Genomic DNA, 27894 nt, shown 5'->3' with positions numbered 1-27894 from the left:
TTCAAAGTTTTTTCTCGGTTGCGTGAAAATATAATCTTTCTATCTGTATCAAATATATAATATAAGTGATTAGAAAAGAGCAGAGTAATCACTTTTCTCACTTGTTACTCTTTTTTAATTACTTAATGGGTGCTACTAAAAATGCACGTTGCTTAGATGACCCAAGAATACGCTGTATCGTAAAAAAGGGGGGTACATTTCCATTCCTAGAAGGAGAGGACAAGAAGGAAAACCAACTCAAAGCTGCAAAATAATGTTTACATAATTGTCCTGTATGGATAGTTAATTCCTTTAGGCGTGCCTTTAGCTTTAAGGACAACTCGCCCCTACTTTTAGAATTCTACTCTATCAGCGCAGGCTTACCTTGGAATACTAAGTCATCTGTATAGAAACATGGAAGTACGACTACCTTTTGTCAGCAAGGAAGAATAAATAAATAAATAAATAAACATAATAATCATTGTTACCAGAACAAGATATCAAACAAAGCAAATGAAGTAATCAAATAATTCTACAGCGTAAATATGAGACCTCTTACCTCACATTTGAGGGAGAGTATCATTGTATGCTGTGATTGTTATTAAAACTGCATGTCTATACATTCTACGATAACTTTCCCATGTATTCTTAGTCCGTGAATACATAGGTCTCCTTTAATCGCTCTCGGCCTGATGCATTCTCTTCAATTCCAAACATAATTTGTATTCTTGAGTATTAGTGTCATGCATCAGAAATTAGCTGGGCAGAATTATTAAACAGTCGAGTAATTGTTAACTGCTTCGAAACTTAAAATTGTTAAATCTCGTACAACGTTACGATCTGGGCTCAATTGTTGAAGTTAAGGATTATTGTGCATTTAATATCTTGAGGTCGCTGGCTCAAATCCTTGTAAAGTTTCCTGAAAATTCGAATCTGTCAGCGCCAGGGTTGCTAACGATTAAATTTGTCCCTGGAAAAATTAAAGATAAATTGCATTTCATGTGCAATTTTCGCAACGATTGAAAACAACAATGAAACTTGCTGATATTCCATATAACTGCGAGAGGGAAGAAGTTTCAATAACTTTGTTGAGAACTTAGAATTCTCTAAACTGACGAACGAGGATCAAACAACGCCTGAACATGGCCTGTGCCTCGAAGAAATAAAAAAAGACAGGAACGGCTTTAGCCCTCTTTCCCATTTTCAAACAAAAAATACATGAAACAATTTTACAAATATTTCCAGACCCCCTACAAGTAAGCCCCCTCTCCCCCTCGGCCACCCCCTCCCCAATTCAAAATAGACTCCGCCATCTCTGAAAGGTGTTGCCCAATATTTAGAAGGTAAAGACGGTTTTACAGCGGAGTTTTAGAAAAACGTTTTTGATATATTGCAGAGAGTTCAACGAAGCTTTGCAGAAAGGAAGATTGTCGGTTTCCTAATATGCACTGAGGGATGTTATCTCTTGTTCCAAAAGGAGAATGAGAGCTTCGATTTGGATGGAAAAACCGGTTTCCATTGGAACATTTTCGGACAATTTGGAATACTTTCTGAGGTATCCCTCTTTTCTTGTTTTTACCGGAATGATCAGAAAATTACTGTACCATTTGCTTTTTCACACTATTCCGATGCTTCTTGATGAAGTACGCAGCCCCAAGGTTTAGGTGGGACATAAATTGATCATGAAACTGTACTTTTCACTGGAAGGTTTCCAAATGCTGTCAAATGATACAAATTTATCACGTTCAGGTTCATTTTGTTTATTGAAAACTTTTACTGTTCCATAGGGCGGTTTTTTTCCGCGCAAATGGAAAGCGCTCTCGTCGGAACTCACTAGGCTGTCCTCCTCATTTTCAACAGGCCAGTACAGAAAGAAGGAAACTTGCCTTGATTTCACATTCACACAGTAAGTAATTTACGTTTGGTCATTTCTCCAAATTTAGAGGCAGAGGCTCTTAACCTCTTAACTTTTAATAAGAGAGGGAGAAAGAGTTATTTGTTGATTTTTGCCATGTTGTTTTATTCACCCATACATAAACATATATGTGTAGTGACTATGACAATATAATACTTACTTTAAATCTAAAATCCATATCGTAACTCCAACAAGACTCGGATTCATTAAAGATTGCGAACGTCTCGTTCTGAAAAGAGAAGAATGTAGTCCTAAGGGGTTTGAAACATGTAACTGCTAAATTTAGTAATGGGGATCTGGGGAGAGCTTAAAAAGGCACTGGTCAAGTCAAGAACGACTTTAACTGAGCTGTTCTCAGTTCCTCTTTATCGAAAGGTTTCTGCAACAAAATTCTTACGATTAGGACTTGTTGTCAACTGACATCTACAGTCGAACCTCCACTAACGGCCACCTCTCCACAACGGCAACGGCCACTAAAACGCGTCCTGACTGCCAAAATAACCTCTCGACAATGGCCAGTGCTAACCAGTAATTGACGAAAGGTGCATACAAAACCCCATTTTCTTATTGTAAAAGGGCGCCAAACGTGATTCGTACCGCGCGTCGTTGGTCTCTGTTTCTGTCAAGTTTCTGTTTTATTGATACGTTTTGATTTATATATGCTAAAAAAATATATGAAAAAAAAAAATGGTTCACCCCGATAAAACAGGTGTCATATTACACCCCTACCTCCCCACAACGGCCACCTCTCTACAACGGCCTCTTTCCTCTGTCACCAAGAGGGCCGTTGGGGAGAGGTTCGACTGTATTTGAATTGAAACAATCTTCCTCTTTATCCAATTGGCAGATGGACTTTCACTAAAAAATCCAAGGAAGTAATAATATTAATATTATTAATATTAATATTATACTTTCCAATTCAGAAACGAATATATTAATGCTTAAAGCTTAGTGCTTGAATGTTTGCTCGTTGCTTACTGTTTGATTGGAAGTTGACTGAGGGCCTGAATAGGGGGGTCCACATGTCGGTTGTCGGTTAAAATTTCATTACTTTGTCGGCTGTCGGTTAAAATTTTCGACCTTTTTCAGTTGCCGGTAAATCTCGGTTAATAATTAAAAGTGCAAGTTAATTATAACATTTTTATGTAATTCGTGCAGTTTAAGACTTTAAACTCTAGACGAAGTGTAAAACTTGTAATAATTCATTATTTGATTGCACTTAAACCTCGTTAACTCTGCTTTTTTAGGAACGTGATCGTCTACCCCACTTTTGTTTGCAATAGTATACCGACAAAATCACCAAACCTTTTATTCTAGATGTGACTTTGTTTTCCTGTCGATTACGGGGCATCGAAGTAAATCAAGAGAGGTAAATTAGACAAAGAGTATAAAGGTCCACTAAAGCCCTTGGTATACGTAATTTTGTTTGCCACTGCCCATCCGTCACAATTGCAAAATTTTCGCATTCGCCTGCAGGTGATTTGGCCAGGCGAAATAACTTTAATGAGAACCCGCCAATTCTTATATTGATGTGCCTGCTCCTTTAGTCCTAAAAACTCTGTAAGATGTTTTTTTAGCTCAGATACTCTTTTATGAGTTTCTTTGTCCACCGGAACCCGGCTCCGATGGCGTTCGATGGCGACCTCTTCACCTTTTCGAAAAAAAAACTCACGATGACCTTAACAATCCCACTCATGGCCCGACCGCATGAACAAACAACGGGCAGTGAAAATACAGCAGCAGGGCGTCTCGTCGGCTCCATTACGGGCCGCTGTTCCAGAAATGAGACCCCGCTGCTCCCCGAATAGGAGGATCCCGGGGCTTTAAAGTAATTTGAAGACAGGAAATTCTATAATTGACCTAATAATATACATGAAAAAATTACTCCATTCTGATTGGCTGAGAGCAGTGCAGTTCAAGTGTAACACCAGTGCAAAAAGTGTGACAGAAGTTCAACTTACACATCGTAATTCTGGATTATGATTGACTGAAAGGCAATAGGAAATTTTCCAAGCCAATGATATCACGTAAAATGATGACGAAAATTTTGTGCAGAAACTTTGAAAAAAGTTTTCTCGAATGAGAAAAAGATGTCTTTAAGAAAGATATCCCGGCACTTCCTCCACGCGAATGTTTTCATGTTTATATTATCGATAAGTAATCATACGGTTTTTCTCGTTCAATTTGGAATTAATTTGCACTTGTGAGTTTTGTGTGGGATACATGTGGTATCCCACACCATTGTCATCGGCTCGTGTATATCCGTTAATGCAAATAAGATTGTCTGCCACAAATGTACCCTTTGGGTACCTATTTTTCAAAAAGCTGAAATTGCACGAGCCGAAGCTCGTGCAAATCAATTCCAAATTGAACTCGAAACCGTATGATTACCTATACAAATTTGGAATTAATGTGATTACGTCTGGTGGAATAGAGCCCACGAAAGGATCTGGACCGTGATTTCCTGAGCTAGAAATAAATTCAAAATGCTGTTCTTTCTGAATTCAAACATCCCTATAACGTCGGACCATGTCGGTTGTCGGTTAAAATTGTTGTTGTCGCTAGTCGGTAATTTTTTCCTGGTTTTGTCAATAGTCAGTAATATTTTTCGCCCTTTGTGGCTAGTCAGTTAACCCCATTCAGACCCTCGTTAGTGTTGGCATGGTCTCACTAATCGATTAAAACGGATGAAAAGCCTATTGTTGGGGTAAAACATTATCAAGAAAAGTAGAAACAGCAGCAGGACAACTTATCTGAGGAGCATTACGAGCGTCAGCAATTGATAAACTTCTTACCTTTTGCATCTTTAACGAGCGTGTGGTATGACTGTTATCGTCACACGTGTAAAAGAGGGCGTATTCCGTTGAGTTCGTAGAATCTAACAAAGGAATTTTTGAACAAAGGATATCATATCCGTGTAACCTCGGCTCTTACAAAATGACAGTTACATGAAAGTTCACGAAATTTTTTTTGGAACCATATCAAGGGTTAAGTTACATGTAAATGTCATACTTGCAAATACCCATCGTATTAGTGTCCGAAATCTTATTTACAGCTACAGTGCGGCTTTACAGACTTGCAAACTTGTAGGACCTTACGTCAGTAATTATTGCAACGGCTTTGCTTGTAAATGGTTCACTGTCTATGATAATTTCCGAAAACAAACTGAACCCGCGGGTCTATATTTTATTGACCTTTTTCGTGTGTGCCAACTTCTAATTAAATAATCGTATTTTTATTTTTAAGGTAACTAAACTGAATTGGGTAGGATCCTGGCCAACTAGGGATAGCCCCCAAAGTTCCGCTTATGATATCATTGTCATAATAAATATCTTCATCATTGTCCTACAACAACAGAAGCAGTAAAATTTGAACAATGCAAGTAGCATCAGTGGCATCAGTAATCGTGTTTTATTGTAAGTAGTGTAAGTATTAGTATCGAAAGAAGAATTAGTATTCGTATTGTATTGCATCTGTAATCGTATCGTATTGCAAGTGGTGTATAAGTAATCGCATTGTATAACCAGTTTTGTTAGTAATGTAAGTAGCCGTACCAGTCCTTAGAAGTAGTGCTAAGTAGGGTGAATCACATTAAAATGTAAAAACAAAAAACAACATAACAAAAATGGTTCAGACAACGCCCCTTCTTCACCAACAAATAAATAGAATGTTTATTATATGTCCGTAGGCGACAAGTTATGATATAATTATCATTTGAATCCGACTAAACAACAGGATATTTGTAATCATTTATACACTGCCCTTATGATCACCTCTACTGAGTTGAAAAATGAACGTTTCATAGTGATAGTAATGAATCAATGTAAAATGATGGAAAAACTTTCCGAAATTGCCGAAAATCAACAAAAACTGAATACCCAATAAAGAATCGATAACTTTGAAAGATCAATTAGGATAAAAAAAAGCAACCAGCCATGAAACAATCCTGTGGAAAAGTAGACAAACGCAAAGTTAATTAATGTAGAAATAATATATAGATTTAGGCCAGCCTAAAAGCGGAGCTCCTCAGTTATTTTTCGGAATGTTGTTACTAATGAAAATAATCCAACTTGTATGAGGTAAATTGCGAATGATTTAATAGTTTCAGCCGGAACTAGTATTACATCAGCAGATCGAGGTGTAAGATGGTGTGATTATGAAATATAGAGCCATGATTTCAAGGATTTCTTGGAAGCCACCAAAAATCTTGATCACATAACAGAACGGTCTTCTGTGCTTTTTGGTGGCATTTCTTGTTCTTTCCTACCTTATTCAGAAAGACAAGGCATTGTTATTAATCATTATATTCTTCCTTAGCTAACATGGGGACTCCCACACAAAAGAAGTTTACACATTTTTTTGTTGTGGGGACTGATTGAAATGCAGTGGTTACAATATACTCAGTCCCTGAATCTCTACCAAATGAAATCTCACAAAAGTACCAAAACAGTATACATATGTGAAAAGTTGGAAAGTTTTGTTTTCTAACTTGTCCCCAAAGATACATTTAGCCATCTTCACTATTGTATGGAGTCTCCTCCTGCTGGACGGGTTTGCAATGAGCAAAATCACCCTCGCATGAATGGTAATTACTATTTTTTTTTTTTTGCTGATCATGAATACTTGCATAGGCTTCTAATAATAATTTTATTATTCAATTTCAATGTGATTTGTTCTTTTTTTCGACTGGCATTGTGGACTACAAGAGCTGTTATTGGATTCCATTAATTAATTTTACTATGATTAAATTATACCAAGAATTATCAGTGAGCTAAGAGGAAGTTATATTATGTACATGTATTTTGTCTGCACTACACAACCAAATGCACTCAAAGGTTATGAGGCATGGGTACATTTGTCAGAAGAGCCCAGCATATCCAAGATATGTTTTGATTGACACATCAATTAAGATAATTTACAGCAAAATGGATAAAAAATACATCAATATCCTACATGCACCAAAGCCAGGAGAGGGGTTATAAGGCAATCGTTTAAACAACAGATTGAAATAATTTATAAATTAGAGAACACTATTTCTACAACAGAATGGAACAAATTAACCTTATCGGACATTGCGAATGGCAAGGCTGTCTGTAGAATGTCACAAATTTCTCAAACCTTTCTTTCTACAAAAATGCTAATCCTGCAACTTTGCTTAAGACCAGTTCTCCATTTCGTGTTGGCTAAATATCAATTTATGCCATGTCCAATGCAGAATATCACAAAATTGATTTAAAAGCTCAATAAATATCATTTTAAAGCCAAAAAGCCAATTATTTAAATAAACCATGAGTAAATTATCTCTAAGAAAAACTGATTAAATTAACAGGCACTTAAAAATAATTAGTTAATATGTGTTTCTTAATAATGTAATGCAGTGTATCTGTCACAATGTTGCAGCTAGGATATTACTACAAACAGGATGGGTTGCAGAACTGAACCTCCAAGTCAGTTTATTCAATGAACTTGGTGCAGAATTTATAATCCCATCAAGTTGTCTGTAAATACAGAGAAACCAAACAAAGCATTACAATCGTAAGTAATGAATTACTGAACTCTTTTACATGTACTGTATGAACAGTGTATGTTCCATTAATATTGGGGATCTCTCAGAAGCTGCATCCATGATAAATTAATTTGTTCCCAGATGCATTTGTTTATAGAACTTTTCACAAATTAATATCTCTGTCATAACAGTGACCTCTGTGTTCTCCAACAATTAGCACACAAGAAAAATACACTCAGTAAGATATTGTTTACAATAAAAATCAATGCCTATAAGCAATCATAAGGACCTTAAATTTATATTACCTCAGAAATATCTCACCAGGGCATGGTTGCTTTGAAAATCTTTGATGTTTTAATACAGGCTCCCCATCTGTAACCTGTTCATATATTGACTGACAGGAACAGGCATGTAATTCCTTTCTTTGATATACAGTGTACTTCATTGTTAGCTGTTTACTGAGTGTTAGTATTGAATCAAATGCTAGGGGTTGGTACTCCAACTTTCATTGTGGCAGGCTCTGCCCTGAGATACAAAGCAAACTTACATAACTGTTATGAACTTCGCCACTTGCTTTCGAGAGCAAATGCAATTTGCTTCAAACAAGCAACTGGAACATTGAGGGTTACAACAATGTGCACCGTCCCAATCACAGGGTCATCCAGGCTGTTTGGTTGTACATATAACTGTACAACTGTATATGAGTTCAGCTTCCAGAAGAAAATCTGAGTTTGTCACGATAAATACTGATGTTCTTGCTTACTCAATGAATGAATGTGCCGTTCCAGAAGATATTCACACCCAACACCCATTCACGGCCAGTCTTTAGAAATTCCAAATTAAAGTATCAGGAATCAAGAGCTCTAATAGAGAAAAAACCTCCATGTGGGGTATGAATCTTTTCTTGAAGAAAACAATGTCTGAGAAATCATTAATTACAAAATAATGCTTAAGAAACATCTTACCTTACAGAGAATTTTGTAATCTACACTGTCTGGCCAGTTCATATACATGTATTTGACAAGTTGACACTGGGCATGTTTGTAAATTTGTGCACTTCAACATCACATTACTATGTAGCACTGGCCAACTAAAAACAAACAGCATAATTTGGGTAATTAATATACACTGTACATTATTAGGTTGAAATATTGGTGTAGATTGTTGCACATCAACAGATACAGAAACTATTTGCACCTGAATCATAACGAGTGAAAAATCGTGCACGAGACAAATTTTACATGTACATGTAACAGCCCTCCACCTCAGAACCATCACAGATATGATATGATATTTTTAAACTCTCTAAAATTTCAGATTATTCAAGATTAACATATGCACATACATCATCTGGGGCAACCCTAAAACACTGAATTTGGAAACCGAAATCCAGAATCCAGAATCTGGAATCCAGATATTATGAATGATGATAGAAATAATTCACTTCAGCAATGTCTAATAAATAAATATGAGCAAAAATCATTTTGTTGTTATTTATTTTCTTGGCTTTACTTCAGCCACAGACTGTAATTGCTAAAAAATTATTGACTAGTTCTGAACAACCCTTAGCTATATATCTGACCCCGTTGTTCAAAAGCTGCATAAAGCTATTCATTGGGTACATCACTATCCAGTCAGGGTTACTGATTTTTTGGTAGTATCTGTCTCTATTGTCTGAGCAGGCTAAATAGGTGTCTAGTGTTTTTCTGCATTGGCATGTCACCAAGAGCCTTCATGCGGCTTTGCCACTCACACCCCCAGCCCAAACACGAGAGCCTGCTCATAGGCTAAGTTACCCATCTTTTGTTCAAGCTGGCCCTGGTGAGAGCCCGGTTCTTGTCTAGATCAAATTGCTCTGAGAAGACTGGTGAGCAGCACATTAACAACAAGCTATTATAGGATATTGCAGTGAGTTTCTGGCAGTCTTTTAGCATCTTTGAACAGCATGTGGTCTGATCTGTCAGCAAGTGAGAAGCAGACAGAAGTAAGTGTGCAACATTTCTACAAATTGTTTTAATATGATGGCCGCTAAGAATATGAAATGCTGATTTGTCACAGTATCAGTGTGGAAATTGTGTTAAGCTGGAATTGGTCTCGTATCTGTCGGAAAAATCAAATTTCATATTTAGATCAGATGGGTTAGCCCTTGGACTTCGAAATTGGGGGGCGTGACCATCAATGTACAGGGGGCTGCCACTGATGGATATCCTGTTCTCTATGACATTTTCTATCTTGTTCAGTATGTACTAGACATAAAGGATAAATTTATACTTCCGGTAAATTGAAGATCACTTATTAAACAAAATGGCAATTACCAGCAAGCTTATTTTAGACACTCTCGAGGTGCTTGGAATAAAATTAAGACGCACTTTACTGAGATTCTCATAATCATAGCCCTCACTAAAAATAACGGTTGCCCAATTTCAACAGACGGGGAATTTTCGTTTCAAAAAAGGTTAAGTTTGAGGTCCTCTTTACTTGGCAGCTTACTTTTTACAGTCAAAAAGCTAAGCAAAACAATTTTCGCGTATTTGAAGAACTTATTTTCTTTGATTTGCGGATTCCGGTTTCCAGTTTCTGGATTCCGGTTTTTGGTTCCAGATTCCGGATTCCCGTTTCTGGGTTTTAGGGTTGCCCCATATTTAACATATTGTTTGCTTCACATTCAGTTTACACATGGCTGTTATCCAGCATAGGCAGACTTCTAAGTTTTCCTTCAAAAATATATTGCAACAACTATTGCATCTTTCGTTACCTATTCTTGTGATGAAATGACACAAAATTCAAGAACAAGAAGTCATAAGCATAAAACTAACTTACATGGTAGTGCTTACAGTTCCTCTTACTGTCTGCATATGCTGTCCATAAACTGATGCTGCCTGGACAATGTACTCATTATTTTTCTGATCACACCTTTTAAAATGTCACTGTTATATAATTTGTCCTGAAAAAGCAATACATGAAATGTTATGCCTTTGGCACTCACCAAATACCTTTACATGATGTTAATGTACACCATATCAACATTCACAATTCTCTTTACTTTCATTGTAACTCTTTTGTGTCATTTTCCCTCACTTGAAGACAGGACTTCCACATTAGGTTATAATTTGCCTCTGGAATCTCTATGAATTCACAGGGAGTGATAACAATTAAATCATGACTAATTTTAGCAAAGGAGGTGTTCAAATGTCAGATTTTAATGCTAAGTTTATACAGTAACTTTACATTACTCTTCGTACATATATATAACCTCTCAATTATTGCACCTATAGACAGAAGGTGTGCTGGGGGAAGAAATGTTCTAAACTCTCGGAACTTTTCCCCCTTACCTGTAATAGGATGACTATTATGAACTACGGTTTGTAACCAACACCAACATCAGGTTATGTATACACATGTATATTTTATTGTCATCTGTAATCATAAAAAAATAAAAATTTAAAATCCTCCATAAAGTTCATACTCAATAACACTGCTACATGAAGCGCTGTCACTGGAAATCAATTTAAGTGAAACTGTTGCAACAGCTCTGCCAAAATTTTTCCTAGCAGTTAAGGCAGGATAACAGAATATACATGTACCACACAGCAAAGGCTAGAGATACACACATGTTAGTTATCAGTTAGGATTTGGTGAGCTTCTGTGCTGTAGGTATGGTGGAAAATAACAGATTATCAGAAATGAAGGTTCCTGAGACATTTTGACAGCACTGAGAGGAATTAATATATAAATTCACAAAAGAAGAAGTTCTTGCCCTGTCCAGTTCTCTGTAATAAAAATATCATTTACATATGAGTCATTTGTAATATGTGGTTTGTGTTTAAAGCCGATATAATGCACACTCTGATTGGCCAATTCCAGTGCATTATTTACATTTACATGGTATACCTTGGTAAAACCATAAAACATTGCGTGCGACTAAAATAAAAAATATAAAAAATAAAAAGAAATGCCTAATTCATAACAATTTAAAATACTCAACACTAAAACGAATGTAATTCTTTACTTGAAAATTATTCTCCTGTAATGCCCATGGGCCAATTACAGGCATGCTAAGAAGTCCTAACACAAAGTAAAAGGAAATTAAGAAAACTATTGCTTTTTTCCGGAAAATTGTAGCGACTGAAGACAATGATGGAACACTCTGAGAGTGCATTCTATCAACCTGATGAGATAAAATTTAAGGAGAATAGAGAATTCACGAAGTTATATCACAAACAAATTGGTACAGGACAGGAGAAAGGAAACTGTACAGCCAGGAAGAAACTGAAACTTTCTTCGACCAGCAAAAAAGTATGCACGCACAACAAAGAAAACAGTCAGTGACATTCATTTAATAAGTTAGTAAATAAAGAATTAGTGTGAAGAAGAGAGCAAAGAGAGAGAAAGTGGAGATAGGAGAGTGCTCTCTCCAACTAAATTGTGTATATATGTATGTAAAAGTTATTCTTATTACTGAGAAATGGTCAGGGCAAGAACTTCTATTACACTGTTCAATTTACCGAGTTAATTAGTACTATCTCACTTTTTTGGAACATTTCCATATTAAGTGTAAATACCGCATTGGGGAATAACCTCTTATTACGAAAATAGGGTCCATGTACCCCCAACCAAAAGCAATGGCACAAATAACATGAAATAGCCAATCAAAATCAAAGCAGAGCTTTATTTGCAGACAGGATTGCCATGCATAATCGTCTACTCGACATTTTGGACTATATAAGCATTTCACCAAACCGAACTAATTGGACAGACAACAAAATAAAACGAGGAAATCTACATTATAAACACAAGATGCATATCACTACATCTGAGCTCGAGTATCAACAGCAAATCCCTTTTCAATGAACGGTGACCGAATAAAAGAGAGGATAAAGAAAATTCGTTTAAGCTTGCGGTGTTAAAGTTTAAAAATTATTCACACTTAAATTTGAATATTACTGAGAGTCTGTATTTTTGCCGACGGCTTAATTTAGCTTTGCAGTCATTTTATTGGCAGTAGCTTTACCAGTCTTCAACCAATTTAACCGCGGAATTCACAAAAGCATTTCGCCAAACCGAATAAATTGAACTAACAAAACGAGGAAATCTCCATACTTTGTAATCACAATATGCAAATATTCACATAGGAACAAAAGTAAATTTAGCAAATCCTGTTCGCTTCGGCTTAAAATGGTTTGTAGACCTTTCTTGGTTCAGTTTTCAACAACAGAAGAACAAATTTTAGCAGTCTACGAAGCGGCAGTGCTAACTAAATCAGAGAAAACTTCAAAATTCGCCCGGCCGTGTTTACAAGTACGATTTTGGTTAAGCTTATTTTTAGATGTGAGGTTATAAGCTTAAATTGACGACCTCCAACCTCCAAAGCGACCCACGTGTTATTGTTTAGAGACGAGCGAAATTAAAACGATGCAATTTTTAAAATCTCTTACAGCATGGCTTCAAATAAGGAAGACTTTTAATGGATTCCAATTGAAAATAAGCTTATATCGCCGAGGAAACTTGTTAGTTTTCATAGCAAACGCAACAACAAAAGTCACTTACCGCAAGTTGGCAATTCAGTTCGGCCAGTGTAAATCTTCAAGGCAGAAACTTGCAGCAAAAGTTGTGAAGACTAAACTGAAGTTATATTTTCGATAGATCAACGAATCAACCACTTCTCTCCACTACGTTTATTGTTTTGCAATTTCTCTAAAACACTCGGGTACGTTTGATTTCTCTTGTTCATCACCTGACCAAATCAGGTGACTTTTGAATTTTCTTGCACGGCTGCACAGCATCACGTTCGCGCGAATTTTGAACTTGGCCATGGAGAGTTCGGCAGTCTTCTGAATCAATTTGTCGGGTACTTTCGCCTCCTTTCTATAGCCCTCGTCAGCTTTGGTTCACGGCATTGTTCGGTATATTATTTCACCTCCTTTCTCTAGCTCTTGACTAGCTATAATTCACGGCATTGTTCGGTGCTGTTTCGCCTCCTTCCCCAGCGCTGGCCCGCTCAGTCTTTTTCGCGATCTTCTTCGCTACTTCTTTGCCTGTTAATTCTTGCTTTCTGTCTTTTGCTTCAGCGCAACCCTGTCTTAAAAATATTAAATCAACCTCCGCTATCGTTTTTCTTTAAAAATCCCGCCAAGAAAAATGGCATTCACCCGCTACCAACTGAGGGTGCATGTCTCTGTCAGCCTATTAGTTTGAGTATGGCCGCCATCTTGCGCGACTCCGTCGTCGTCGTCGTCGTCGTCGTCGCCGTCGTGCGTACGCGCCCACGAGTAATACCGCTAGCCATGATAACCATGAGAAAATCAATTCATGGGTTTCCTTTTCTTCCTTATATGGGTATGGGGCTCCGCCGGAGCTCCGCTATTAGCATCCTACGGAAATCTAACTACTGTGGCACAATTTAAGTTTCCTTTTTAAGTATTTCGAATGTGTTTTCGTAGTAACATAAGCACTCATCACCGTCGGTAGTTTTTGGATCGTGGTGCAGGTAGTTCAAGTATTATATTGTAAGTAGTGTTAAGTATTATTTAAAACTTTCATAAATATACTATAACACGATTACCTACCTGATATAGGATCCCACGATATGTTGAGATACCACTTGTTTGAGTTTTCATATTGTTTACGCTCTGTGGTTCTCACAAATGGAAACGAGTTGTTGCCTAATGCCCTATCTTTACAGAGTATCTTTTCTATATGAAACGCAAATAAAAAAGTTAAACCAAATTAACGTGATGAAATGGAAGGCAACATCAGCTCCGTTTCTTCACCACCTTGTGGTAGAGCCGGCTGTCTCCTGTTCGCTGGCCAAACATATCGAAGAGATCTCTATCTAAAGAAGTAATCCCTCGTCCCAACCTAAGCTGTAAATTAACCATTTGTTTACTTTCGCAAAAAACCTTGTTTCTGTTGGAGCTGCGTTTCTTGGGTTTCAAATGGAACTGAAGATTACCCCCGGGGGGGACTCCCATATAAAAAGAACAGGGATGCTCGTCGGAAATTTCGAAAAAAGAAAACCTAAGAGGTACCAAGAGTTTTGTGGGCGTGGCTTGAAATTTTTTCACCCTAATAGGTACCAATTCTAAAACAACACATTATCTACTGTCGTATATTTTTAGGCTCAACACCCTAAAAGGTACTGCAAAAGCTCCCGTTGTGAACCTTTGAAGCCTGAACACCCTAAGAGGTACCAAAACCGCGTTTTTAACCCTCAGAAGGTACGAAGAGCACCCTCATCTTTTTTTTTATATGGAAGTCCCTCCCCCGGCAGATTACCTTCCGAATGCGCTCTTTGGCATAATGTAAGGCATTAATCGAAACGCCAATATGCCTGGTGTTTAAAACGCCTTTGAAGTTAAACTGAGAAATTGCAAAGGCAATAGACAATAGCCACGCCAAAAAATGATAGCTAGCCAATAATGGTTTCCGCAACATCGGACAAGTGATGCCCTAAACTGTGTCAAGATGTGGTGTGCCTTTGGTCACATTGAAATGTTAAGAATTAAAATTTCACTGCTGACATCAAATTCTAACAAGAGAACATTTCGAAATACATTTGATAATGAACATTAAAAGAATAAAACTACGACGTTTCGAAGTCATCTTGACTCCATTATCAAGTAGAGGTGTTAGCTGTAGTTTCGAGATTAAATACAAATAAAGGTGATAGAGTACATTAGAATAATAAGTGTTTCGTTGTCATTGGTGTTTGACGTGACAGTGCGTGCGGTATTTGTTTAAATAAATACTTTTGCACGTATTGAGTCTGACTACGTGCAAAAGTATTTATTTAAACATATACCGCGCGCACTGTCACGTTGAACACCAATGACAACGAAACACTTATTATTCTAATGTACTCTATCACCTTTATTTGTATTTAATCTCGAGACTACAGCTAACACCTCTTCTTGATAATGGAGTCAAGATGACTTCGAAACGTCGTAGTTTTATTCTTTTAATATTCATTATCAAATGAAATCAAATTGTTAAGGCTATACGCCGTGCCAGGAGCCAATGACCTAAGAGAACATTGCTGGGGGCACTTCTCGTGTAACGAATAACCCATAAAGTGAAGAGTTTCTAAGAACAAATGACGAAATATCTTTTGCCTTATCGAGATCGATTTGATAGTAATGCCGTGGACAATGTTTTGACCAAGGTGTATATTCAATGTGCTTACCTTCTGTGTAACGCTTCCTTCTCTTTAACGTTGGAGTTATATGAGGTGGAATACGCAGGATTGTGGCATTCAAATTGAAATCACCCTCCTTGTTCTTTCCAAGGCACTTCTCAAAGCAAGTCTGATGTCTTGATATCTGTTCAGAAAGAATTCAAAATCAAATTGCTGACACTTGGTATTTTTAAGGCTGACGAATTTTGTACCGTGGATAAATAGATTATCTATCTTATCTATCTATCTACCCTTGGTGTATATGTAATATGTGACTTCATAAAACAGCATGGTGATGAGACTTGTCAACTGGATAGATGATGACCATAAAATTGATCTTAAATCTGTCTCACAGAATAAGAACACAGCTCCGAAGAACATTGTGTATTTTTTGTGGTAATCATTATTCAAGCAATAAACACTAATTTAATAATTTTGTTTATTAGAAAAATTTATCCAGAGGGACCGAGTACTACAGGGATAACTCGACTTGTTACACAAAAAGCAATTTTCAATTCGACACAACAACAACAAGCAAACGAACTAAAACGATCGAGCCACTCTCAAGCAGATGTTTTGTCCGTGGAGGTGCCTACGACCGAATGGCTTACTGTTTATAGGCGTTTTTAAAGCGAGTGGTTTTCAATCAACGTTCTCCTTTCTCTGTCTACTCTACGTGCTGCTTCACGTCTGAGCCGTTCTTCAACTTCTTCATTGCCCTGGCAGACATATCTGAGTTGTCTGCGATTGAATTCTCAGTTTTTGCAGTGGACATCTCAACATTGTCGATTTCCACTTCTTAGCATGGGTGTGGTTGAATTTGACCACTGCTTCGCGGACAAGCACAGCCTTGCTTGCCTCCACCATCCCCTGCTTCGTCGATTGTTTTGCTCTCGCTCCAATTCGAACCCGGCCAGAACGCAGTAAAAGAAAACGTTATTCGTAGGGGAACGCTTGCTACGCAGGCTAGTATTGGACAAGCTCAATTCATCGCTTGTGGCTGCAAGAGAGTCCCGGAGTGACGCTCGCAGATAGAAGAACTTGTCGACGGGAGTGAGCGATTGTTTTCGCTGAAAATTTCTTAAAGGAGAAGGTCACTCCAAAAAGTTTTCCTTTTTTGTCTTCGCCTATAGTACACATTCAGCCATCCCACCAACCAAAATATCAGCCCCTGAAGTGCCTGCTATCCTGAAGAAATACGTCTCGAATGAAGCGACTTCGGAGGCCGCCGTTTTGAATTGTACTTGGCAGCCAGGCCGTGTTTATGTGACATCATTCCGTCCGACTCAAAATTGGCGGCAAGGAGAAAAACCTGCAACTGACTTTGTATCCTTCACAAGGTCAGCAAAATGTTTTCTTCAAAGCGATTATTCACTTCACAGAAGCCATTTAAACAAAATCTCTTGGACGGAATGACATCACGAAAACGCAACCTGGCTGCTGCGTACTGTTCACAATGACGGCAACGATGTCGAATTTTGGGCTTCTTTGAAGACGAGTTTCATAAGGGAAACCTGCACTTTAGAGGGTGAAACATCCGTGAGTGGCTAAACTTAGAACGAGGCCTTCAATATTAGCGTTGACAAGAAATATACGTTTTTAGAAGAGGCCTCTTTTAAGACGACCAAATCGACCACATTTGACTGATTTGGAGCGTCGATTATCATCCATATGGTACACAACGTGAACGTACAGAGGTTAAATAAACAGGTCTAGGAACGAAGCAAAAGCAAACCCAACCCGAAAAAAAGCTTTTCTAATCACCAAAACTCCAAAGCCAAATACTAATTACAGAGGAAAAACCGAAAACCGCAACAGATTAGCATCAAGCTAGATTGTTAACATTGGTGCATTAGTTCTGAAAGTTTGATTTCCCGTATGATAAGATTAAGTGGCAACAAAGAAGATCAAAGTTTGTCACGTCTTGTCAGACATGATACTGCTGTTATAAAATACGAAAGGTCCTAAAAGAGTATGAATTCCCTTGGACGTCCTGTTTTAACTTTTTACACTTGCAAATTGTAAATCTTTTACACTTGCAAATATCAAGGCTTATTGAAACTTTCAGTTCCATCATTAGGCATAAGACTAAAACCTATCAGGCAGCGGCGTTTGCGTTTTCCTTTTCCTTTTTGGCCAAGGTGAAAGCTCACTGTTTCTGTAAAAACTTCCTGTTGACATGTCATGGCGACATCTGATATTCTCGAATTTGCGGCGTCGCGGATAATCAAATCGCAGAAGCGGAAAATGTTTGTCATATTACTGTAAATACGTGCACGTACGAGTGCCAAAGAGAACAAATAAAACACCTCCTAGCGTGTGAAGGAAAACAGAGAACAAAGTTAATTACTTGCATTTGTCTACATACAGTATGTAAAATACGTCTCTTAATAGTCTTTCTGTGGACTACACGTTCGCTTTGAATAATGACTTGATTTTAAAGAAAGTGGATTCGGTAAATATCACTCAGCATAGAACACGCAAGCAGGAAAATCCATTAAATAGTTGAGGTAATTCTAGTCCAAAGGGAGCCTGATTTGTTCAGCCCACAGTTATCCGCAGCGCATTTTGATAATGATATCGACTCCTCTCGAGGATCGAGGTTCAAATCTGAATCACTGAACCGTCGAACCTAATCTTTGTGGTAGACCTGGAACAGGGATTTATAGTTCGGTTCATGAAAAATCACACGCTTCAAACGGGTCTTAAAGTAAATAATTGCGTGTATTTAGTAAAGGGCAGATACCAGACCCTTAAAATAACCAGGTGAAATGCTGAGGCTTCCTCTCATTATGATACTAGGATACGGCGAGTAAACTAGTCATGAGGTAACATTTGTCTCTCCGTAGATTCCACGTGCCCAGGGAAATCAGACGTGTTTCATTTATGTGGGCAGTCCAGGCTGTAATCGCAGAATTAACCTTAATTGACCATCAAAATATCCACAAGACAACGGTTTGATTAGTGACAACCAAACCTGAATATTACATGTCATTGATTTACAATTGATTTACAATGAAAGTCAAATAAACGCCGCCGAGTCGAAATCGATTCCGGTAGCTGTATAAATTAACAGAAGAAAAATGCATTTGCGAGGGGTTTTCACCTACACTTTTTTCTACAACCTGCAATTGAATGGGAAACATTCTCTTCAGGTATCAACTCATTGCGTCGGAAAACGTGACGAAATTCAATTCAAGTACGTAGACATAGCACGAGAGGGGCATTTGCTCACATATCGCTGCAACGAACAGATTACGACAATTGTTTGTATTAAGATTCGATCGTCAGGTATTCTTACAGAGAACATTTCCTTACCCAAAACGTATTTTGCACTTGTCCGTACAAATTCCGCTGTCAGAAAGACAACAATGTTTTAACTTGCAAATCAAAATTGAAATCTTTCTTACCAGAAAGCAACTCCGCAAACACCGTCGCGTCAGACTTGAGCGATTGTTATATTCGTTTAGGTGTCTTGAGCTTCGACATTGCACAGTTCCAAAACTGTGCAGAAAATAAAGCAGGCAAACGGTCACAACCGAAGTGTACAACATTGCTTCCAATTCTAGGACAGCTTCTCCTCACAGGACGTAGTAAATGTTCCTGTCTAGCCTTAGTATCAGGTACTCAGGTCAGTTACGTGACGAGTGACGCCTATTTTAACACCAAATCACGCGCAAGCGACAAGTGCGCACAAAGAGCGGAAGACGAATTGCAGACAATTGACGTCATAATTTGTTTTTAGATAAGCCTAGATATTTCTTTGTGTTTTAACCCCCAGCGACCTGCGTACAGAAAATTATCTCAACAAAAAAGTCCAATGTTCAATTATTGCAGTTCAAAACTAGAATGCTGATTTGCTAGAATGTCTCTCTGAGATTTCGTACTGAATTTGCTTACGAGCGATGCCTTAGCGTCCACCACCCGCACTATGTGCTAGCTTAATTAATCAACCGTCTCACTATATCTAAATACATGGGCAATTAAGACAATATGGTATTTTGGTGCACGTAGCGAAGGGAAACAAGAAAGAAAGTGGATTCGGTAAATATGACTGAGCAACTGGAACACGCAAGCAGGAAAATCCATTAAATAGTTGTGATAATTCTGATCCAAAGGGAACCTGATTTGTTCAGCCGACAGTTATCTGCAGCGAATCTTGATAATGATTTAGACTCCTCTCGTGGACCGAGGTTCAAGTCTGAATCACTGAACCGTCGAACCTAATCTTTGTGGTAGACCTGGAACAGGGATTTATAGTTCGGTTCATGAAAAATCCCATGCTTCAAACGACTCTTAAAGTAAATAATTGCGTGTATTTAGTAAAGGGCAGATACCACACCCTTAAAAAAACCAGGTGAAATGCTGAGGCTTCCGCCCATTATGATACAAGCAAACGCCGAGTAAACTAGTCACGATGTAACATTTGTCTCTCCGTAGATTCCACGTGCCCAGGGAAATCAGACGTGTTTCATTTATGTGGTAGTCCAGGCTGCAATCTCAGAATTAACCTTAACTGACCATCAAAATATCCACAAGACAACGGTTTGATTAGTGACAACCAAACCTGAATATTGCACGTCATTGATTTACAATTGATTTACAATGAAAGTCAAATAAACGCCGCCGAGTCGAAATCGATTCCGGTAGCTGTATAAATTAAGAGTAGAAAAATGCATTCGCGAGGGGTTTTCACCTACAGTTTTTTCTACAACCTGCAATTGAATGGGAAACAGTCACTTCAGGTGTCAAGTCATTGCGTCGGAAAACATCACGAAATTCAATTCAAGTACGTAGACATGGCACGAGAGGGGCGTTTCGACCAAATGGCCTACACTTGGCTGCATCCGAGCATCGATTATTATCCATATCGTACAGCACGTGAACGTACACGGATTGACAGAGGTTAAATAAACAGGTCTAGGAACGAAGCAAAAGCAAACCCAACCCGATAAACAGCTTTTCTTATCTCCAAAACTCGAAAGCCAAATACTAATTACAGAGGAAAAACCGAAAACCGCAACAGATTAGCATCAAGCTAGATTGTTAACATTGGTGCATTAGTTCTGAAAGTTTGATTTCCCGTATGATAAGATTAAGTGATAAGAAAGAAGATCAAAGTTTGTCACGTCTTGTCAGACATGATACTGCTGTTGTAAAAATCGAAAGGTCCTAAAAGAGTATGAATTCCCTTGGACGTCCTGTTTTAACTTTTTACACTTGCAAATTGTAAATCTTTTACACTTGCAAATATCAAGGCTTATTGAAACTTTCAGTTCCATCATTAGGCATAAGACTAAAACCTATCAGGCAGCGGCGTTTGCGTTTTCCTTTTCCTTTTTGGCCAAGGTGAAAGCTCACCGTTTCTGTAAAAACTTCCTGTTGACATGTCATGGCGACATCTGATATTCTCGAATTTGCGGCGTCGCGGATACGCAAATCGCAGAAGCGGAAAATGTTTGTCATATTGCTGTAAATACGTGCACGTACGAGTGCCAAAGAGAACAAATAAAACACCTCCTAGCGTGTGAAGGAAAACAGAGAACAAAGTTAATTACTTGCATTTGTTTACATACAGTATGTAAAATACGTCTCTTAATAGTCTTTCTGTGGACTACACGTTTGCTTTGAATAATGACTTGATTTTAAAGAAAGTGGATTCGGTAAATATCACTCAGCAACCGGAACACGCAAGCAGGAAAATCCATTAAATAGTTGAGGTAATTCTAGTCCAAAGGGAGCCTGATTTGTTCAGCCCACAGTTATCTGCAGCGAATTTTGATAATTATTTGGACTCCTCTCGAGGATCGAGGTTCAAATCTGAATCACTGAACCGTCGAACCTAATCTTTGTGGTAGACCTGGAACAGGGATTTATAGTTCGGTTCATGAAAAATCCCACGTTTCAAACGACTCTTAAAGTAAATAATTGCGTGTATTTAGTAAAGGGCAGATACCAGACCCTTAAAATAACCAGGTGAAATGCTGAGGCTTCCTCTCATTATGATACTAGGATACGGCGAGTAAACTAGTCATGAGGTAACATTTGTCTCTCCGTAGATTCCACGTGCCCAGGGAAATCAGACGTGTTTCATTTATGTGGGTGTCCAGGCTGTAATCGCAGAATTAACTTTAATTGACCATCAAAATATCCACAAGACAACGGTTTGATTTGTGACAACCAAACCTGAATATTACATGTCATTGATTTACAATTGATTTACAATGAAAGTCAAATAAACGCCGCCGAGTCGAAATCGATTCCGGTAGCCTGTATAAATTAACAGAAGAAAAATGCATTTGCGAGGGGTTTTCACCTACACTTTTTTCTACAACCTGCAATTGAATGGGAAACATTCTCTTCAGGTATCAACTCATTGCGTCGGAAAACGTGACGAAATTCAATTCAAGTACGTAGACATGGCACGAGAGGGGCATTTGCTCACATATCGCTGCAACGAACAGATTACGACAATTGTTTGTAGTAAGATTCGATCGTCAGGTATTCTTACAGAGAACATTTCATTACCCAAAACGTATTTTGCACTTGTCCGTACAAATTCCGCTGTCAGAAAGACAACAATGTTTTAACTTGCAAATCAAAATTGAAATCTTTCTTACCAGAAAGCAACTCCGCAAACACCGTCGCGTCAGACTTGAGCGATTGTTATATTCGTTTAGGTGTCTTGAGCTTCGACATTGCACAGTTCCAAAACTGTGCAGAAAATAAAGCAGGCAAACGGTCACAACCGAAGTGTACAACATTGCTTCCAATTCTAGGACAGCTTCTCCTCACAGGACGTAGTAAATGTTCCTGTCTAGCCTTAGTATCAGGTACTCAGGTCAGTTACGTGACGAGTGACGCCTATTTTAACACCAAATCACGCGCAAGCGACAAGTGCGCACAAAGGGCGGAAGACGAATTGCAGACAATTGACGTCACAATTTGTCTTTAGATAAGTCTAGATATTTCTTTGTGTTTTAACCCCCAGAGACCTGTATACAGAAAATTATCTCAACAAAAAAGTCCAATGTTCAAATATTGCAGTTCAAAACTAGAATGCTGATTTGCTAGAATGTCTCTCTGAGATTTCGTACTGAATTTGCATACGAGTGATGCCTTGGCGTCCACCGCACGCACTATGTGCTAGCTTAATTAATCAACCGTCTCACTATATCTAAATACACGGGCAATAAGGACAATATGGTATTTTGGTGCACGTAGCGAAAGGAAACGAGATATAACAATTGCTAATGACCCGTAATTAAACCAACCGCAGATGATTACGTTGCATTGGTGGGTGAGAGGGCGGAAGACCTGACTGCTGTCAGTTTTTATAGTAATCATTGATCGTTGTTTTCTTTCTTTTCTTTTCTTTTCTTTCTTTTTTTTTTTTTTTTTTTCTTTCATAAAAATTTGACCTCTTTACTTTTTGAAGTTTCAGGCGAATGAAATACAGAGCGCAATATATTGACAAACAAATTGTAATTTACAAATGTCAGTGCCTCCAAGCTTCTATGAATAAAACCAAAAGGTCAGGGCGTCTCCTATTCAGACTGAAAGTGATAAAGAAAGACTTACATATTCGTCGACTATAAGAGCATTAAAGCGAGGTATCAAATTAAAACTGACAGCAATTAAAAGCTGTTCAGCTCAGCAACTGACGCAGAGTAATTAAGATCAAAAGCCGGACAAATAATGACGACTCAAAGCAAAACAAAATACACATTCTCAATACAGGACGAACTTACTTTACATTTCGTTACACTATAGAGCATTGTACTGCACTGCACTTTTGGACCATTCTACACTTCGCTACGAAACATTACCCGACAGTAATACTTTAAATTAATCGAGGATTCAAATATCGACAAAAATACATCTATCCGCAAACCGTAAGATGTCTATGAACTCAACTCGAAAATTTTAACCGGGTAAAAAAAGTCGATCAAAGCGTTCAAAAAAGGTCAGCGCTGTAAAAGAGACGTTCAATTCGTAGGAATGCCCCAGCGGTTTGACATATATCTGAGACGGGAAAAAGTGGATTCTGCTTTGAATTGACTCTCTTTTGTTTACCTTTCCAAACAAAATATACAAAGTATTTGAACGCAGACTCAATAACAGCTATTCTTTCCCAAATTTACCCGGAGTAATGGAAATCGAGCTGTGTCATGATTGGAGATTTGGCAAAAGATTAATGTCTGCGGCCCTTCTACTTGTATAATATCTGATTTCAAGTTCAATTTAGGAACTTTTCCTTGTAACGGGGTGCCGGTTTTGAATAAAAATATCAAACTTTTGGCCCTCGAACCATCGAACCCAATCGAACTTCAAGAGTTCGATTAATTGTGTTCCACTGAATAAGGCCTTGGCTTGTTGTTTTGGCGAGTTTGTCTGCGTTCTCTTGACCAACCATGATCGAAACCAATCGAACCGATTGAAGTTCGATTGGGCTCGATTACTTCACTTCAGTATTGTGCATGAGTCTTGTAAGCAGAACTTCTTTCACTTACAATGAATCTGATATGATCAGTGATTGTTCAATGAAAAGTAAGCCTGGTGAGGACGTCGATAAACACAGGAACACGGACCATTCGGAACATCCACGAACATGCCGGAACACAAAAGAATACCCGGGAGAAAATTAGAATCAAGTTTAACCAAAGTAGATTATTATCCATTAAACTGAATTTTGCCTGTATGCATATCACCCTATAAAGAACTCCAGTTTGCTTGCATTTAGTTCCACACAACTTTCCTGGTGGTTAGCTAGCTTTTTTGAACAGTTAATTCTGCATGCATTTATAGTTCTTTCATTATGTATACATGTATGTATCTCGATTAATGAAAAGGCTCTAAAAGAAATTTCACCCTGGTGTAGGCGATTGTTTTCTCGGGAGACTCTAAAATACACGATATAAAAATTCAAAGGAATGTCAGTCTTTGTATTTTCCTCCACTGTCTGCTTTTCGTTCTTGCGTTCTTCTCCATTTTTTTAGTCACTTTATAGAGTGATTTGTAGGCCTTTAAGAGTCATAAAATCCAAATGTGTAGCTCACTTAGTGCGAATAAAAAAACTCCTTTTCCAAACCCCTCATTTCGTAAATCCAGTCGCATATATATATAGTTTAATTTTCATAATTTTTTTATTGTTTCGGCGTGTCCCGAAATGTATCATCGTCCAGGTTTTATCGACGGCCGGTTGACCGATAGCCTGTACTGGGTGTTGGGCTAGCAGAGCAAGAAAACGGCGAGAAAGAGTACTGGAGAGGACTGCTGTTTCTTCCCAGCAGACCATACGCCTGGACATGCAAAATTTGAAAACAATCAAATTTCAGGGACCAAGTGCAGTTTGAACACTGGAAGGGTCGGAGACGGCGTAGATTTGTAATCTGGAGGTCCCGGGTTCAAATCCTCCTACCTGTCATATTACGTCATGCCACGTGCTCCCATCGGGCCTCGGGAGCTTGAAATAAAACCTCTGGTATGCGCCATATTGTCCGCTCGTGTTGTCGTGTAGTACCCGTTCCGTTGTTAAATAAAAAACATAGAAGGCAATGTTGTGACATGGATGTCAGAGGCGGGATAGATTTACGCCGACGGAGGAGTTTCAGTACTAGGACAACCAAGGAAACCGGTACGTGCGATTTTACAGTGTTGACTACAAGGTCTTATCGTGCGATTCAGCCAAAATGAGTGACTTGGTTGGTTTCGAAGTACCAAAAATAGACTGGACCCCTGGAACAAGGTAAACTTCTTCAACAAGCTCGAAGACTGCTTTGAGGGCCTGGGAACCTTTGACGTGAAGTCTTATCACATCACCCTGGACCCCAATGCAGAACCTGTCATTCACACACCACGTACCGAAAGGAAGTTGATTTCGAAAGGAAGTTGATGCCATGGTAGAACTTGGTGTGCTCGTGCCAGTAAGCGAACCCACAGACTGGGTTAACAGTATTCTCCTCTCTGAAACATCTAATGACAAAGGGGAAGTCACCAAAATCAGAGTCTGCCTCGACCCACGTGACTTAAACAAGGCAATAAAGCCTGAACATTACCACACTAAAACAATTAATGAAGTAGTCACGCAGCTTAGTGGTGCTAAATGTTTTAGTGTAGTTGATGCAAAGAAAGGCTACGTACTGGCATATACCATTAGATGAAGCCAGCTCCTACCTGACTACATTCAACACCCCGTTCGGGAGATATCGTTTCACTCGGCTCCTCTTTGGCCTTGTTGTATCGCAAGATGTGTCCCAGAAACACTTAGACTCAGCACTAGAGGGCCTGAAAGGAGTCACCGGCATTGCTGATGACACATTCGTATACGGAGTTACAGAGGAAGAGCACGATGCAAATATGGTAAATCTCATGATCAGATCCAGGGAGAGAGAAATCAAATTAAACAAAGACAAAGTGCAATTTCAATGTCAGGAAGTTAGCTTCTTTGGACACAAGTGGACCTGGCATTGCATTAAACCGGATGACAGTAAGATATCTGCAATCCAGAAGATAACCCCACCTGAGAACCGCAAAGACTTTCAAAGCTTCTTAGGCCTTGTAAACTACCTCACAAGATACTCAGTGCGATTGGCTAGCCACACAGCACCCTTGCGTAAACTCACCAAGAAGGACATAGCCTATATATGAGGACATGAACATGATCACTCATTCAACCAGGGCAAACAAGAAATTACATCAATGGGAGTTCTCAGATACTTTGATCCTAGCGTCGAGTCTGTCATTGAAACTGACGCTTCCCAGAAGGGACTAGTTGCTGTCCTTTTGCGACAAGGACAACCTGTATGCTATGCCTCCAAAGCACTAACAGATACAGAAAGAAAATACAGCAACATCGAGAGAGAAACATTAGGTGTAGTATGGGACCTAGAGAGGTTTAACTATTACATTTTTGGAAAGCACTGCGCAGTAAACACTGATCATAAACCTCTCGAGTCGACTTTTAAGAAGAGATTGTCCAGTTGCCCACCTAGTTACAGAGGTTCCTAATGAGAGCATTAAAATATGATGTCATTGTCAACTACGTGAAAGGTCCCGATGTGCCGATAGCCGACACTCTCTCAAGAGTCAGCCCAGAGCCTCCCCCTAACAACGGTCAACTTCCAGAAATATGCGTCCACCACATCACACAGAATCTCCCTGCATCTCCAACAAAGCTGCAACAGATCCGTGACGAGACAGGGGAGGATCCTACATTGGACTTTATGAACGTCTATGGAGTGTAGCACGTTACCAGCTCCCCAATGTACCCCCAATAAAACGGGTTTGCTGAGCGAATGGTCCAGACTGTAAAGAACATCCTCCAAAAGTGTGATGAAAACAAAGAAGACCCGTACCTTGCTCTTCTGTCCTACCAAGCCACTCCTTTGGATCACCAGCTGAAGTCCCCGACCGAACTGCCCACCACCAGAAAATTTAAAACCAGATTACCTTTCTGCCAAAGGGTCCTTCTCAACAGTACTGACCATGAGGCCGTGAAAACCAAGTTTATGACCCGTCAAGAGAAACAAGCTCATTATTACAACCAGAATTCTGAATTCTGGACCATCCAAAAAGCCACTTGAAACTGACCAACCTATCCGCATGTACGATCACCAAGCAAAGACCTGGGATCCCGGTGTTATTATCAAGCCAGCCAAACAGCCAAGGTCTTATATCATCAGATCCAGCAGTACAGGTGCCACCTATCGAAGAACACGGTCCCAACTGAGACCAGATACAACTGCAGCAAGTGACCCACAACGCCAACGGATGGAAACCCCAGTGTACCAAGGTCAGCGGCAACTAGCTCCGCCCCAATTAGCCTCACGCAGACATCACAGAAGGACAGTATAGCAGCTAGACCGGGATCTGACGATACAGCCCCACCGAACAACGCTCCGGGAAGGACCTCAGGCACGGCTGGGGGATATGTGACCAGATCTGGGAGAACTGTGACACCCACACAAAAGCTAGACTTATAAGAATAAGGACACACAGGAATAGGATTATTAGAATAAGCACATTGAGGAATGTCCCTTTTGATCAGTATTGTAATGTTCTAGGGACAGAATACGTTCCATTTCGTTGTTGTTGTTGTTACATTTAAAGGAAGGGAGATGTTATATTACGTCATGCCACGTGCTCCCATCGGGCCTCGGGAGCTTGAAGTAGAACCTCTGATATGGTCCACATTGTCCGCTCATGTTGTCGTGTAGTACCCGTTGCGTTGTTAAATAAAGAACATAGAAGGCAATATTGTGACACTACCTGCCACTAGATTGATTTGTGTTTGGTGGTCCCGAATTCGACTTTTCCACA

At 39.0% G+C, this 27894-nt stretch overlaps 1 protein-coding gene and 1 long non-coding RNA gene across 3 annotated transcripts; both read right to left on the bottom strand.

Moving 5' to 3' along the window:
* Nucleotides 1-78: 78 nt before the first annotated feature.
* LOC145478117 (uncharacterized) lies at nt 79-27894 on the bottom strand. Of its 2 annotated transcripts, XM_081456046.1 has the most exons (7): nt 20816-27894; nt 18984-20783; nt 15583-15718; nt 13967-14092; nt 4690-4772; nt 2055-2123; nt 79-409 (listed from the first exon to the last, which is right to left on the bottom strand). In XM_081456046.1, exons 2-7 carry the CDS (start codon nt 19125-19127, stop codon nt 341-343), a joined length of 627 nt encoding a protein of 208 aa, XP_081312172.1. In that variant the 5' UTR covers nt 19128-20783; nt 20816-27894; the 3' UTR covers nt 79-340. The 2 variants fall into 2 exon arrangements, with proteins under 2 accessions (XP_081312172.1, XP_081312165.1); XM_081456039.1 differs by having other exon boundaries at nt 18984-27894.
* On the bottom strand, nt 5880-13764 carry LOC145478234 (uncharacterized). Its single transcript, XR_014048216.1, has 3 exons — nt 10733-13764; nt 8366-10344; nt 5880-7925 (listed from the first exon to the last, which is right to left on the bottom strand). It is a non-coding gene; the product is annotated as an uncharacterized LOC145478234 (long non-coding RNA).

This window comes from Orbicella franksi, chromosome 1 (assembly GCF_964199315.1).
Source record: "Orbicella franksi chromosome 1, jaOrbFran1.1, whole genome shotgun sequence".
Classification (NCBI taxonomy): Eukaryota; Metazoa; Cnidaria; class Anthozoa; order Scleractinia; family Merulinidae; genus Orbicella; species Orbicella franksi.
Note: the sequence above shows the minus strand (reverse complement) of the source record. Positions and strands in the feature narration are given on the sequence as shown.

What these genes read in the sequence shown, in the direction of transcription:
- LOC145478117 (XM_081456039.1), bottom strand. Translation starts at nt 19,127, where the DNA reads ATGTTGTACACTTCGGTTGTGACCGTTTGCCTGCTTTATTTTCTGCAC. An exon ending in AAGGAAGCGTTACACAGAAG is followed by an intron (nt 14,093 to 15,582) that starts GTAAGCACATTG and finishes CGTTTCATATAG; the next exon opens with AAAAGATACTCTGTAAAGAT. An exon ending in GCTCGTTAAAGATGCAAAAG is followed by an intron (nt 2,124 to 4,689) that starts GTAAGAAGTTTA and finishes TTCTCTTTTCAG; the next exon opens with AACGAGACGTTCGCAATCTT.